This window comes from Erithacus rubecula (assembly GCF_903797595.1).
Source record: "Erithacus rubecula genome assembly, chromosome: 17".
In the NCBI taxonomy this organism is placed as follows: Eukaryota; Metazoa; Chordata; class Aves; order Passeriformes; family Muscicapidae; genus Erithacus; species Erithacus rubecula.
In genome coordinates this window covers 13,444,691-13,460,047 of record NC_136669.1, presented here as the reverse complement: position 1 = coordinate 13,460,047, position 15,357 = coordinate 13,444,691, and the positions used below count along the sequence as shown (strand labels likewise).

At 45.7% G+C, this 15,357-nt stretch overlaps 1 protein-coding gene across 2 annotated transcripts in view; it reads left to right on the top strand.

Annotated features, from left to right (window-relative positions):
• Positions 1–395: 395 nt before the first annotated feature.
• The window catches only part of ADCY9 (adenylate cyclase 9), an 81,713-nt gene continuing 66,751 nt past the window's right edge, over positions 396–15,357 (top strand). For both annotated transcript variants that reach the window (XM_079320511.1, XM_079320510.1), the window contains exon 1: positions 396–2,797. In XM_079320511.1, coding sequence (XP_079176637.1) covers positions 1,099–2,797 — 1,699 coding nt within the window. In that variant the 5' untranslated portion in view covers positions 396–1,098. The remainder of the gene's footprint in view (positions 2,798–15,357) is intronic.

Sequence of the window (15,357 nt, the reverse complement as noted above, 5' to 3'; positions counted from 1 at the left end):
ACACCACCTGTGAGGAAGGGTGAGGGATGCAGGGCTGGGAAGAGGAGAGGGAGCTATAGCACCAGCAGAGAGAAACTCTATGAAGAACGAAAGCCACGGTCCATCTGCGCGAGGAGATAATGAAACTGAGGGAGCGGTGCAGGCGAGATAGCGTCAGCCATAAACAAGCGGAGAACGAGGAGAAAAATAACTCAGCGAGTTTGCAGCGGGGCTCGGGCTGAATTGTTTGGTGAAGTGCTTGTTGTCTGCGCATGGCAAATGTCAGCCGGAGGGGAGGGCGGTGGTGGGGGCAGCCCGGGAACCCCGGCCCCGCGGACTGTCCCCGCTGAGGGGCCACCCGGCTCCCGTCACCTCTCGCCGTCCCGCGCCTGCCTCACCGACAGTGCCGGCGACATCGCACCCACGGCTCTCTGAGGGGACCATCCCCGCTGCTGCCCGCGCCCCTCGCGCTGAGGCGGGAAGTGTGTGTTTGGGGGGGGGGGGGGGCGCGCTCCCGCCGCGCCGCCGCGCCCAATTGGCCAGCGGGGGCGCGCGCCCGCAGCCCCCCCGAACCTCCCCCCGCGCCGTGAGGAAGATGGTGGCGGCCGCTTGAGCGCGTCCCCGCGCTCCCCTTCCTCCCCTCAGACGGGCGGGCGGGCGGGCGGAGCAGAGGGGAGCGGCTGCTGCTGCCGTCCCGGCTGGGCGGGCGGCTGAGAGCGGGAGGCGGCCCCTCGGCGGCGGCCGTGCGGGGAGGAAGCGGCGGGCAGCTGCAGCCGACATGGAGGAGCGGTCCCCTCCCGGCGGGGGCCCGGCGTCCCCCCCGCGGGGCTGAGCCAGCGGCCCGCCCGCCCCGCGCCTCGGGAGGGCTGCGGGGGAGCGGGGCCAGCGGCGGGCGGCGGCAGCCCCGGCCCGGCTCGGCCCAGGCGAGGGGACTATGCGGGGCTGCCCCGGCGCGCTGTGTGCGGAGCCCGGCGAGCGGCCGATCGCCGCGGCGCTGCCCGGCCGCCCCGACGCGGCGCGGAGCGGAGGAGACTAGAGGCGACTCTGCGAGCAGCCCGGTGGCTTCGACAACCCCAGAGACCCAAGTCCGGCGCGGGCTCTTGAGGAGGAATTGACAACATGGCTTCCCCACCGCACCAGCAGCTGCTGCATCACCACAGCACCGAGGTGAGCTGCGACTCCAGCGGGGACAGCAACAGCGTGACGGTGAAAATCAACCCCAAGCAGCACCAGGGCTGCACCTCTTCCAAGCACTGCAAGTACAGCATCTCCTCCAGCTGCAGCTCGGGGGAGTCGGGGGGCACCCGGCGAGCCGGCGGAGCGGGCGGCAGCGGCTCCGGCCTCCGCCGGCAGAAGAAGCTGCCGCAGCTCTTCGAGAGGGCCTCTTCCAAGTGGTGGAACCCCAAGTTCGACTCCAACAACCTGGAGGAGGCTTGCATGGAGAGATGCTTCCCGCAGACCCAGCGCAGGTTTCGCTATGCCCTCTTCTACATCGGCGTGGCCTGTCTGCTCTGGGGCATCTATTTCGGCATACACATGAGAGAGAAACAGATTGTTTTCATGGTGCCGGCTCTGTGCTTCCTCCTGGTATGTGTAGCTTTTTTTGTGTTCACTTTCACTAAGACTTATGCCCGCCATTACGTATGGACTTCGCTGATACTCACCCTCCTGGTGTTCGCTCTGACCCTCGCTCCGCAGTTCCAGGCTCTGAAGCCTGTCTCAGGAAGTGGTGACATGTCCAACCGGACTCCCCCGGCAGATCCCACAGACACTTGTCTTTCTCAAGTGGGCAGTTTTTCTATGTGTATTGAAGTGCTCTTGTTGCTTTACACAGTGATGCACTTACCCCTGTATTTAAGCTTGTTTCTGGGACTGTCGTACTCGGTCCTCTTTGAGACCTTTGGTTATCACTTCCGTGATGAGAACTGTTTCACACCTCTGGGAGCTGGTGCGGTTTATTGGGAGCTCTTGAGTAAAGCCTTCCTGCACATCTGCATCCACGCCATTGGTATTCATTTATTTATCATGTCCGAAGTCAGATCAAGAAGCACATTCCTGAAAGTGGGGCAATCCATCATGCATGGAAAAGACTTGGAAGTGGAAAAAGCCCTGAAAGAGAGGATGATTCATTCTGTTATGCCAAGAATAATAGCTGATGACTTAATGAAGCAGGGGGATGATGAAAGTGAAAACTCCATCAAACGTCATTCCACCTCAAGCCCCAAAAACAGGAAGAAGAAGCCCTCCATACAGAAAACCCCTATAATATTCCGTCCTTTTAAAATGCAGCAAATCGAGCAAGTGAGCATTTTGTTCGCAGATATTGTTGGCTTCACGAAAATGAGCGCCAACAAATCAGCCCACGCCCTGGTGGGACTCCTGAACGACCTCTTTGGACGCTTTGACCGTCTGTGTGAGGACACTAAATGCGAGAAGATCAGCACTTTGGGAGACTGTTACTACTGCGTGGCGGGCTGCCCCGAGCCCCGGGCTGATCACGCCTATTGCTGCATCGAGATGGGCTTGGGCATGATCAAAGCCATCGAGCAGTTCTGCCAGGAGAAGAAAGAAATGGTGAACATGAGAGTCGGTGTTCACACCGGGACAGTGCTGTGCGGCATTTTGGGAATGAGGAGGTTCAAGTTCGATGTGTGGTCCAACGATGTCAATTTGGCCAATCTGATGGAGCAGCTGGGGGTGGCTGGGAAGGTCCATATTTCGGAAGCTACTGCCAAATATTTGGATGATCGTTATGAAATGGAGGATGGAAAGGTGGTTGAACGTGTCGGTCAGAGCGTGGTAGCTGACCAGTTAAAAGGTACGTGCTTTTATTTTCTTTTTTCTTTTGTTAGTTGCCCCAGTGCCTGCTTTGTGCTTGCTGACCATGTTTTACATTTAACTCGGTGTGCTGATGATCACAAACCCCCCCGGGGAATTACAGGATAAAAGATGACACGGAGATGAGTGTGAAAGACCATCAAAATAGGCTTTAAAACTCAGTGCTCCTTCTGAGAGCGTTGCCTTGTAGGAAGGAGAAGGTTGATGTGTTTGCTGTCTGCAAAAGGTTTTTGTTTCACTGTTGTGTGTCATCCTTTAATTCAGTAAGTAAACTTGTTAATTGACTTCATGTGCCATACAGAGAGCATATGTGTTTTGCAAAATTATGTATATCTGTGAAAAGGTTTTTTTTTTGGCATTGGGAGAGTTGGGACTGCGAAGGCATTTGGGAAAAATGACAGCTGGATTCACAGAAAGAAATGAGCACTGTAGATTTGGCAGTTTGATATGGCAAGTTGTTGCAGTTTGGAGTTAGGCTGGAAAAAGTTACTCAGGTGGCTCAGTGAGCTGGCAGATGCTCTCATTTCTGCAGCTCAAAGGATCTGGGGATGAAACGGCAAATTTGCCTTTTGGAGAAGAAAATGAAGGATCCTTCGGTTCCCCTTGGTTAAGAGTCTGATTTTTGTTTTTTTACAGGGTTAATTTTGAAGTGAAACTCTTGGCTGCTTTCTAGCAGCACTTAGAGGCGCGTGCAGCAGGATTGTACGAGCTGAGGATTTAATTGTCTCTTTTGTCAGAGCTGTGTCTCTTCAGTGCCGTGCCTTTGTCTCACAGGGAGATTGTTGTCTGCAGTGCTCCTAGTCCAAGGTGGGGAGCAGATGGATCAAAATGGGAGTGGAATATATAACAAACCCTGTCGTGCTCTGTGAGTTTATTCCTTCTGCTTATAAAAGTACCCATTTTGATGAAATAAGCTGGAATACTGAGTGGAAGAACTCGAAGGAGTCATAAACTAGCATTGTGATGGAGGAAGGAGATATTTGTGGCAACAAACACAAAAGGAGGCCAGGATGGTGGTAGAAAGGTCAGTGAGTAAGGACGTGGGGACAGCACTGCAGAGCAGTGGTGGCAGTGGCAGCCACTTGCCCCTGGCAGGTGCTTGTTTTGATGTGACACAAAAACTTATTTTTGGTGAGCAGGCTGTCCTGCAGCAGGGCTGCAGCGAGGCTCGGGGCAGACAACGACATCAGCAGTGACATTGGTGCCTGGGAGCCACAGTGCTGAAGCAGATGTGTGTCCCTGGGCTTTGCCTTGCTGTTCAGCTTCTAAAAATACAAATTCAGTTATTTCTTTGAAAAGTGTTGACATTGATGTATTTCAGTGGGAGTGTGCTTTCAAGAAAGCAGCATCAGATGTAACCTCGTTGTTAGTCTAAGATGAATTTTGCTGTTCTAATGGAAATAAATTGAACAGGTTGTAGAGAAACATCCTTGTGATATTTCCCTCTTCCGTGAACCTTTACAGCCAAATGCAGTGTGAAGGCTGTGTTGTTGCAACGAATAAAATTCAGTATTTCTGCTGCATTTATAACTGTTCTCAATATTAATCCCAAACTGACATGAATTTAGTTGTGGAGACTGATGGTACTGCTCCTAAATATTCTTATTTATTTGTTTATATTTTCTAGGAGATCACAAGAGCACTGTGTAGAGCAGTTACACCGCATGCCAGCAGTGGGTTTTTCATGGTCTTTCTCAGACTTCTGTCCTTGGTTACATTTATCATGAGAGGGCACAGGCTGCTCTGCCTCCTCAGTAGAGAGGTTTGAATTTTGCAGCTCTGAATGCATTTCACAGCTCCTGCTTCAGCCAGGGTACTACAGATGGACAAACTGATATCCAGTCTAGATGAGGTGAAATTTGCTTTGTGAACTGATATTTAATGGTCTCTTCTTACCCTGAATTGTAGCTATGAAAGCAGTTGGAGCATGTGGTAAAAATTACTTGAACGAGGAATATGGGTTGGGCTTTGCTTTTCCCCCATTTCCCTTCTGTATTTTTTGTAGAGCTGTATTCAGCTGCCATTTCTTACCAATGTCTTATGCAGTTAGAGAAATCAGAGGCTGTGTGTAAGCCAAGCAGACCTTTGCCACGAGTGCCCTTAGCCACAGGTTTGTAGCACACTTAACTCTGTTCCCTCCCATGCACAGACCCTCGGGGGATGTGGTAGTTTGTGGGTGCTTCAGAGCTGCCCATTTTTTCCTGTTTCCTCAGAACTTTGTTCTGCAGCCAGATTACTCAGCTGATGGTAAATGCCATCAGGGGAAAAAATACATCAAAGCCAATGATAAAAGCCATCAAACAGCAGTGCCATGGGCTGGTGTGTAGGATCTGCTGCAGGGGAGGGTTTTGTTAGGGAGCAGCTTTGAGATTTAATAAGGGAAACTGAGATTTCACCTCTTAATTAATTGATCTCTGCCAAGCACCTGCTCAGCTCTGTGAATGGAGGTGCTGTTAGGAAGCTTTGATTTACTATTTTCCCCGAGAATCTGTTGATAGTAGTGATAGAGAAGAGGAAGTTTGTAGTGGTTGTTTAATTATGTCATGCCCCGTACTCTCTTCAAGTATAAAAGTGCTGTACAGATAACAGACATAAGCTTTGTTTCCCTACCAGTACTTCAATTCTCAGCTTCCTTTCAACCTTTGATATCTTAATTATATCCTACTTTTTATGCTGCATGTCTAGTATATTATCTCTTAATTGTCTGAGCTGCAGCAGTTGTAGCTATCTTTGAGGCTGAGTCAACAGGAGCAAGTAAACTCTTCAAAGAGCAAAGTAGGAGGTGCTGGGCACACGATATCCACGTTCTGCACACTTCAGGACTTCTACCTGCACTGCTCCTGGAGCAGGTGTTGGAACAAAAGCACCTCTGTGGCTGGAGCAGGTCAGGCGTGCTCCTGGAGCCAGTCCTTTGGCTCAGTTCACCCCGAAGGAATCCAGCTCCAGCTCTCCAGCATGCACCAAAGCAGGGTGTGGAGGAGTCACTTGGGCAAACTGCTTCAAAACCCTGCTCCCCATTCTTGAAATACTCAGGTTCATGTCCCCTAAGTTGTCCTAGTGCTGCTCTTCCTGTTTTTTGGAGATGAGGTAAAACTAAATTTCTTTCTGTTTTATAGTTCACTGCAATTTTAGTATGGGAATATCTTTTCTTCATCCTTTACTTCCTTGGTTCCTTAGTGCAAGCAGTGGGGCCCTGGTGTGTTCCCTCCTGGTTCTGACTTTGGAATTAAATAGATGGTGTCTGAAAAAAACCAACAAGTAGAGCTTGCTAGTGATGCCTTGCAGTACTTTTGCCTGACTGCTGTATGTTTTAAGATTCCTCAGACCCCCTTGGATGCGAAGGGAGTGCAGGAGAGCATGTTGCAGTGAATTTTTGAGGTCTGCAGATAAACCTCAGCCATCAGTTCAGTTACATCTTCCATAATAATTTTCCTGTAGGATTTGAGACAATTCACTTCTTCTGTTTTCTTGCAGAGCTTCCTAGCAAATAAATTTATTGAAGATTATGAGATACTGAGAGTCACATAACACAGGTTAATGTGTCCCTTTTGAGCTCCGGAGACAGATCTCTTGGGATATAAAAAGTTCTGCTTATGGAAATATTTTTGTTTTGCTCTGTTCTTCCTGGTTGTTTGCATTTCTCTCTCTTGTTGCTTGGGAGGTCACATTATTGCTATTTACCAGGCAGCAACTCTTCCAGAAATACCAGGGTCACCGGCATCTTGTTTTTTGAGTGCTCAAAATACGTAAGCATGTTGGGGCAAGAATGCTTTCTCTGTGTTTATAGGGCATAGCAGAGCAGAACCATGATTTCATTTGGGGCCTCTCTGTGTGCCCTGGTACCCAAAATAATTCCCAAACTTTCTGCAGCCAGACATCTCCTTGTTTAGTTTGCCTCAAGGAGTGGCTTTATTGCTGTATTCCTGTTAGAAGCTCTTGACAATACAGCCACGCTTTCCTCTCTGATTTTTTTTCCCTTATTTCATCATGGAGAAAATGGTAAGGGGATCTTGTGCTCTCTGTCACCTGGCTGAACCAGGGCTAGTGGCACAGGTAAGGTTGGCTTTCACAGCAGGAACACCCACCAGTTCACCTGTGGCCAGCAGTGGATGTTCCTGGTAAAGCTTTTTAAAGATCTCCAGCTGATGTGCTGCTTTCACTGTTCTCTGTGTTTCTTTTAATATCTGATAATAATTTTAAATGTTTCTTAAAAAATAAGTAAAGTGGTTATAAAAGTCACCATTTTGCTCAATGGTGAAACCTTTTAGTCTGTGTTTTTACAGTATAGCAACCTGTGAACCAGGGGATGCTTTTCCCGTGGCACATGGGATGCAGCTCTGCTTGGTGATTTCCTACTCCACTGCTGCTTCATGTTTGGGTTGCAGGGAACAGGGCATGGGTGTTCTTGAAAGGCAAAAATCTTGGGTCAGGTTATGAAGAGATAAATTATTGAATTTTAATTCCTTCCCTCTGTGGCCAGTGAGGGCAGAGCACTCCTGACAGCCCTGGACTGTGCCCTGCCTGCCCTGAGTCCCTGTCCTTTAGCAGTGCTGTGCACAGAGGACCTGTAGCTGTCATGTGCTTCTGCAAAAGGTAGAGGAAAGATCAGATGAAAGTTTTCCTTGGTTTTTTGAGCCCAGCCTGCTGGGCACAGTGTAAATCTAGAAGGCTTGTGCTCGTGCCAGCAGGATGGCTCTGCAGAGAGCTCTGCAGATTCAGCTTTGCTCTGGGGCTAAGGGCAGCTTTAGTCTTTAACAAGTGAGGGTTTTGGGGTTAAGGTGCTTGTCTTGTGTCTTGCCAGCTGCTGTGCAGGTCTTTCTGTTCAACTTCTGTTTCATCATGTTCCATAAATGTAAATCTTTAGATACAGGCTTCTTATATTTATTGAACTAGCTTGTGACAGACCCTGTGATTCTGGATTTCATGCGTTCTGATACTGATCTGATGATCAGGCAAAAATAGAACAAATGTCCATATTTTTAAAAAGTGGGAATTAAATAAACATGTATGTATTTCTACTTCCCCACAAAAAGAATTTTGAGTTACAGAAAATTCTGGTGACCAGTCAATTTATCAGCTTTACATAATCTGACCTATTAACTGTTGTTGAAATAGTGGTTCATGATCTTATGTGTGACAGTGAAAATAAAATATCATACACAGGTTGACTTCACTCCTGTATTTCAAAAATGGAAAGTGTTCAGTGACAGATAAAGAATAATAATTAAAGGTAATTTGCACAAAGGCATATTGCCAAGGAGAAGCAAATTCTACCTTGATGTAACATTTTGACATGATCTGTAATTTTACCGTGTAATAGCATAAAGGAAGGGAGGTAAATAGTGAGTATAGTTGCTCAACCTGGTTCTTGTCAAGTCTTCACTTTGTGAAGATGTCTTTCATAGCTATAAACAAAGGAAAGAACTCTTTAGGAAAACCTAGTGATTATTGAGCTTTCCAAATATGACTTGATGAAATGACATTAACTTTTTCTCTAAGTAAACGTGAGTTGGTGTGCAGGTATTGCTCAGATTGCTGCCAGACCTGGACAGGAAGGTCACAATTTCTCCAAATTTTGAGGAAGTTTTTTTGACTTGCTCATAATTTTATTTGTGCAAAACCAAGTAGAAAAATCTCTCATTAAAAAATTCACACTTAAGCTGCTTTTGTTATTTAAGAGAAACTTGGATGTTGCACTTGAGGCTTTGAGTTTTGATAACTTGTTTCCAGGCCAATTTGACTGGACATAGTGAAAAAAAAAATTATAAACCTAATTAGAACTTGTGTAAGGTTCTTCACTTGGAAGGGGATGGAGCCTGGCCCTAACCATAAACTTGCTTTAGCAACGTGGGCTCTGTTTTCAATTTCTCATGTACTGACACTAATTAATAAATAAATCAAGGCAGTACTGGGGGTCTGGCTGTCAAGTGTTGCATCTCTGCCTGTTTAAGCCCTTTAACCCTGAACACTGTGGGATGAAGGAACAGTTTCAACAGACCTTAACACATTTTCACCCTGCAGGAGCTCAAGTGAGCATGGCCACAGCAGAGTTTCCTTCCAGAACATGGGAAAAGTGAGAGCTGAAATCTCAGGTCCTGTGATACTGGAGGGACACCATGGCTTCTGCTGCATTCTGATCACCATCTGCAGAACCTTTGACCTGTATTTCTGTCACCCACATCTGGGTGCATGATGTACACAGGTACCCTAAAAATTACAAATCTGAGCTTCCTTCTCCTGTTTACATCAGAAAGTCTCAAGAAGTAGGGAACTGTTTAAATGTGAGAGATCGCCTTCTTTAAATGGAAGGCTTGACTTGGTGCTTTTTGGGGAAAAAGATTGATGGAAAAGACAAAACAAAGTCAAAGACATGTAATTTATATTCATCTTCAGTCGTGAGGAGGATGCATGATTTGAATGGGCTGTTTAAAACTCTTTTTGCAGTTATTTCACAATATGTACTTCACGTCTGCTGGCAGGCAAAGAATGTAAGAATTTACATTCACCACTTTTAAAGTGCAATTTCACTGTATTTCAATTTGCTGTAGATTATCCTGGAATAATATTAATGTGAGGATATTAGAATTGTTTCTTACCATTTCAGTTTGTGTGTAAGCTGTCTCTCTTGGTCCTGAATCACCAGCTCACCCCATCCATGCTGGCTCTGTAAGGAGAGACAGCCATTCCTCTTTCCGTTACAGCTGACACTTGAAAATTCTCGGCTATTTTTAGATGATTTTCAATCTCATTTCTGTCCTTTGAAAAGAAAGGAAGAAAAAAAATAATTCCTAGCCTTTAAATTTTTATCTTCCAGTGGGAGTCTCTTCTGCAGAGAAGCCAGCTAGTCCATATAGTCTCATTAACACATTTTAACAGGTTCTGTTATATAAGTTTGCATTATTGTGATAGCTCTTTCATAGGTTTGGAGGGAATTGTTGGAACTCAATTTAAAGAAGAGGCATGCAGGGTTTGAAAGTGTAGCTGCTTGTTTCCAAGTAATAATTGGTGAAAATATAAAGTGATACTTGGAAAAGAAACCTAAACTGGGGCTGTACCATGGAATTACAGCTCGTTCTTTGCTCAGAGGTCGTGTTTGGGCACAGCTTCTGTCTTAGGCAGCAGCACAGATTTGGCTGGTGAGGTGGTTCTGGCAGGGCATTTGTCAGTATTGGACTACACCAGAAATCTTGACTGCCCTTTCAAGCCAAATTGTTTTCACCAAATTAATATTCTCTTTCATTTGCACCCCCAAATGTTTTAACCTTGAGCAGTAAGCGTACTACATATATGGCTTGAGGGATTGGTATTTTTTTCAGGGTTCTGAAATTTCTTTGTAGAGGAACAAGATGTTCTAGATACATGTCTTCAACTAGCATCCCCTCAGGATCAAAATCTTCTCAAGTGTCTGTAAATTTTTTGAGTTTGTGTTTGCTACAGTAACTTATTGTGGGAATTCTTGGCAAACTATCTAAATAATGATTATATTGCAAGTCTTTATTTCCCTGATAGCACTTACTGTTCCTCTTGTTGCACGTCTAAAACTGTTGCCTTCAACTTGACATGATAAATTTAGAAATCACGTTGCTGTCATAAAATAGCATTCATTACTTATAAAATCTCCAAAATTGGCACAGTTCAGAAAAACTGTCTGTATAAAGTCCACTAGCATGGTGATGGGATCTTTCCTTCTGTCTCCTGCTTAACATGTGCAGGAACATGCAAACAGAGGAAAAGTAACATCTTGATCATCTGCTCATGAAAGAACAGTTTGCTTGCTTTTGTTGTGAGGTTTCTTTTCCTTCAGCTGAAGTTAACTCAAATCTGTTTGTGTGGATGTCATCACAGGCTGGGATTCCCAGAGCTCCTGCTGGGTATGTGATTCCAGAGGTCCTGCCACTGCAATGGGGGCAGAAGGGCTGTGCAGAAAAGCACCCAAATCCAGCTGTCTCTGTTTATAACCACTTAATTTCCTTCCCCTGTTACTAATTTATAGGCCTTGATGGAAAGGCCTTCAAAATAGAGGGTGAAAAAGTGGAAAGCAAAATTCACTGATAAACAATACCACTGATATTAACATTTATTTGTATGTTTGAAGGGACAAAATTGTTGTAGTTTGATTGTGCTTAACTGCACAAGAAGCTAAAAAACACTAAAAACCCTCAACAAAACCACATGATAAAAAAGTAAAGTAATTGAAATAAAACATGCTATGAAACATTCACACAGACCACAGGAAATGTATGAAAACTTTTTATATTGGGTGCTTAATTCTTTAAGTTCATTAGATGAATGGGGATGTTTGAGTCAGAAATGGGATCTTTGCTTTTTTAAATGTGCAGCTTTGCCATTTGACTCAGATGCACATGCCTGAGAGATGGAGTAGAAGTTAATTTTTGGTTGTGCTTTTTTCAGAAGACCTCCCTGGGAAGCTTTTCCATAGGTGTCTCCAGTAGTTCTTGGAATGAAATTCTTGCCTTCTCTAGCTCGTGTTTAGTGGATGCCTGAAGTGTGTCCTGTAGGTACTGAGAGTCTCTAACCTCTGACCGACTTGGACAAGTGTCCAGCAGATAAATCTTTTGGAATTGCTCAGGGCCTGACAGGAGTGGTGCTACAGGCAGGATGTAATGAGGAAATGTTTCTGTATAAGGGCAGTATTTGCAAAGTGACCAGGTACAACATCAGCTCCAAATTTCCTTTGTTTAGACAGTGTGATTCTTGGGAAGAGCTGTTTGCAGCAGGTCTGGGTTCAGCCTGTGCTCAGAGAAATGGCTACAGGCTTCCAGGGCAGGGATGGAGACTGTGGTGTCACACACAGTGACTGTGCACCAGCACATAACCAGGCTTTGATTCAAGGCTTTTCTAGCTTTCCCCATCTATTTCCAGTTTTTAAAACTTGTCTCTTATTTGGAGTGGGTCCAGAGGAATCCACTAAGTTGATCAGAGGGATGGGGCACCTCTCCTATGAGGAAAAGCTGAGAGAATGGGGAATGTTCAGCCTGGAGAAGAGAAGGCTTTGGGATGACCTAGTTGTGGCTTTACAGTAGCTGAAGGGAGCTGACAAGAAACATGAAGTGAAACTATTTACGAGGGTCTGGAGGGACAGGACACAGGGAATGGCTCCCACTGCAGAGGGCAGGGCTGGATGGGATATTGGGCAGGAATTGTTCCCTGGGAGGGTGGGGGGCCCTGGCACAGGGTGCCCAGAGCAGCTGTGGCTGCCCCTGGATCCCTGGCACTGCCCAAGGTCAGGCTGGATGGGGCTTGGAGCAGCCTGGGACAGTGGAAGGTGTCCCTGCCCATGGCAGGGGTGGCACTGGATGGGCTGTAAGGTCCCTTCCAACCTAACCATTCCTTGATTCTGGAAAGTTGATTGCATCTATCTGACTCCCTGTTTGGGACTGACCTTGCTAGTAAGATCTGTGTTATGAAGGAGGTTTTCTCTCATGCACATCTCAGCTACTAATGAGACAATACGAAGTGTTTAATGTTTTACTTGCTGCTTGGCAATGTGGCATCAGAGAGTGTTCTTCAAAATACCACGTGAGGATGAGAAAATTTATTGTAAGTTGTTTCATAATTCCAATAAACCGTTTTAAGAGAAACATACACACCCCGTGCCTCACCCGAGGTTCTGGAATCCTTAATGATCAGCAAGTAAATTTTTCTGCTGAGAATGTTAAAGTAACATATACATCTTTGGTTATGAAACATTGCTGCTGCTGGGATTTGCTGTGGATACAGAGATAAACAACAGGTCTGCTAGTCTTCATTGAAGTCACATTTACCTGTGTCAGATACTTTAATTTGATAGTTGATGATAATTTTCCACAAATAAGTCCAAAAATCTTAAATTACGTAAAGCTGAATTCACAGAATTGTGGAATGGTTTAGGTTGGAAGGGACCATGAGGATCATCTGTACCTTGGGCAGGGACACCTCCCACTGTCCCAGGCTGCTCCAGCCCCATCCAGCCTGGCCCTGGACACTTCCAGGGATCCAGGGGCAGCCACAGCTGCTCTGGGCACCCTGTGCCAGGGCCTGCCCACCCTGCCAGGGAACAATTCCTGCCCAATATCCCATCCAGCCCTGCCCTCTGACAGTGGGAGCCATTCCCCCTTCTCCTGTCACTCCAAACTCTCTCTTTCCACATGTACATGTGTATATATAGCATTTCAGTAACTATGTGCACCCTTAGAATGGTTTTTTTTATGTGAAAATGATCCAAGTTGCTGCTGCAGTCTGTTATTTCTCCATAATCAGATGCTTGAATCGTGTTTAGTCAGCTTGGAAAACGTGTTTAATTCTTGTAGCACAAATGGCTCCATGTTCATGAACTGGGAGACACTTCTTACTAAAAGCTTTTCTCTGCTCTGTTTAATAGGGAGCATGATAGAATTTACCTGTTGGTGGTAGAAGGTGGGAGCTTCATGTCAAGAATGGCATTTTTTAAGTGTGAAGGCAGGGGATATCATCAGGAAGGCAGTGATGATTTCTGAGCCCTGATAAAGCACTGGGGTGATCCTTTTGCTTTGTTGCTTGTCCCTGCTTGGGGATAGAGCCCCTTTGGCCATGGCTGTTGGCTGACCAGGAGTCAGGAATGATTTTGTGTCCATAATGGGGTACTGAAAGTGAATCAGACCATACGGGAGGCATTTTTATCAGGCACAGTGTTTGCTGTGTGTTCTAAAAACCGCGTGCGTGATGTGGCTATATTTAAAATGGAGTACATCTGTTATGCATTTAATTCTTTCCAAGATTTCAGGAGGTGACAAAGTTGGAATTTGCCTTAAAATTCAGATTAAAATTTTGTTTTTCCAAGTTAGGAGATATGCCTGCTTGGTTTCCACCCTCACTAGTGCTACTTTGAAGCAGTGTATTTGCAGAGCACTTCAAGAAACAGTATTAGTTGTGTATTTTGGGATTTAGGTTGTGATGGGAGTTGTATGATCCTAATATCAACCACAGCCAAGCATGCAGCCAAGAGGGTCATAAATTACTGTGAGTTGTGCTGCTGTAATGGAATGGGATTGTGCTGACGGGGCATTATTTGTCCACCTCGTTTGGAGCAAAGGATTTGTTAATTCTTGTGCTGTTTAGTAAGTGCAGGAGTTGGATCATGCCCCACCAGTGTTAGGGGCAGCTTTTGAAACACCAAATCCTCCAAATTCCAATAGCACTTGTTGAAGTTTATGATTAGAATCGTGTCACTTCAAAGAGGAGCTGGTTGGTTTTAACAGCAGAATTATTGATTTTGAGAAATAAAGGGATTGTGTGTGTTAAATGTCATCTTTGGGATGTTATGGTAACACAACAGCCTGCCTGAGGGAAATACATAACACAATTCAGGAACTGCATCTAATATACATTGAGCATGCCTATAGCTTGACTAAGTAGAACAGCTTTAAATGTAGCCTATGACTCACTGATAAAAGTAAAGCAAAATTCTGCTCTAAAGCTCTTTGCTGCTGTATTTAGGTGATTCAGTATAAAACAGAATCACAGCATGGCTTGGGTTGGAAGGGATCTTAAAACTCATCCAGCTCCACCCCCTGCCATGGGCAGGGACCCCTTCCATTGTTCCAGGTTGCTCCAGGCCCCATCCAACCTGATCTTGGACACTTCCAGGGATGGGGCATCCACAACTTCTCTGGGCAGCAAACACAAAGAGTTACACTATAAACACAGATTTTGGGGTCAGAAGAAGGATGGCTTGCAGTATTTATGAGAGTTTTTATTGCCCTTCCAATGCATATATAAAATTACAAGCCTGCTGTAATGACTGTTGGAGGACAATCTTCTGGAGAGTGGGGCAGTGAAGTGCAGCAGGTGTTAGACAGTCATTGATAGGGCTCATCCTTGGATCTTTATTTGCACACTGAGGCACCTCTCAGGCAAGGAGCAGTGTGGAACTAATGAAGCCTGTGCTGCTGCCAGAGCCCCAGTGAGGTTTGTGTTCATGTAGTGACAGCAGAAAGACCCCAATACCCCATTCCAGCTGTGCTGCCCTGCTCCCCATGGCTCAGGGCTGTGCATTATCAAGGAAGGAAGGAAGGGGAGGCAGCCTGAATTAATTGCTGGGCCACAATTGAGCAAATCCAGTAAGGATCCCATGCCTGTGCTGGAGCTGGTCATGGCTCTGTTAGAACCTTGCAGGACAAAGAAATGGTTCTCATTTTCTGAGCTGTTTCTCTTCCTGATGTGACTTTGCACTGTCTCCTAAATGGAAGGAAATCACACTTTACTTTCAATAAAGCCTAAAATAAAATGTTTCAATTTATATACATTTGGATATTTCTATATCAATATATAGCTGAACCATGATAAATGGGGATGAAATTTTATTCTCTAGTATTTACTCTTTCCTTTGTCAGGGGATAAAAATCTCCCAGAGTACAGGCACTGGAAAGATCACCAGGTATTTGAGTGTGGATTAAAGGTGTGTTACTTGTGCATGGATATTGTGGTAAAGGAGGGTTGGGTCAGGTGCCTGGTTTGAAAAATAGTCTTTTAAATTTCCTGATGAATAAACTCATCAGTAGC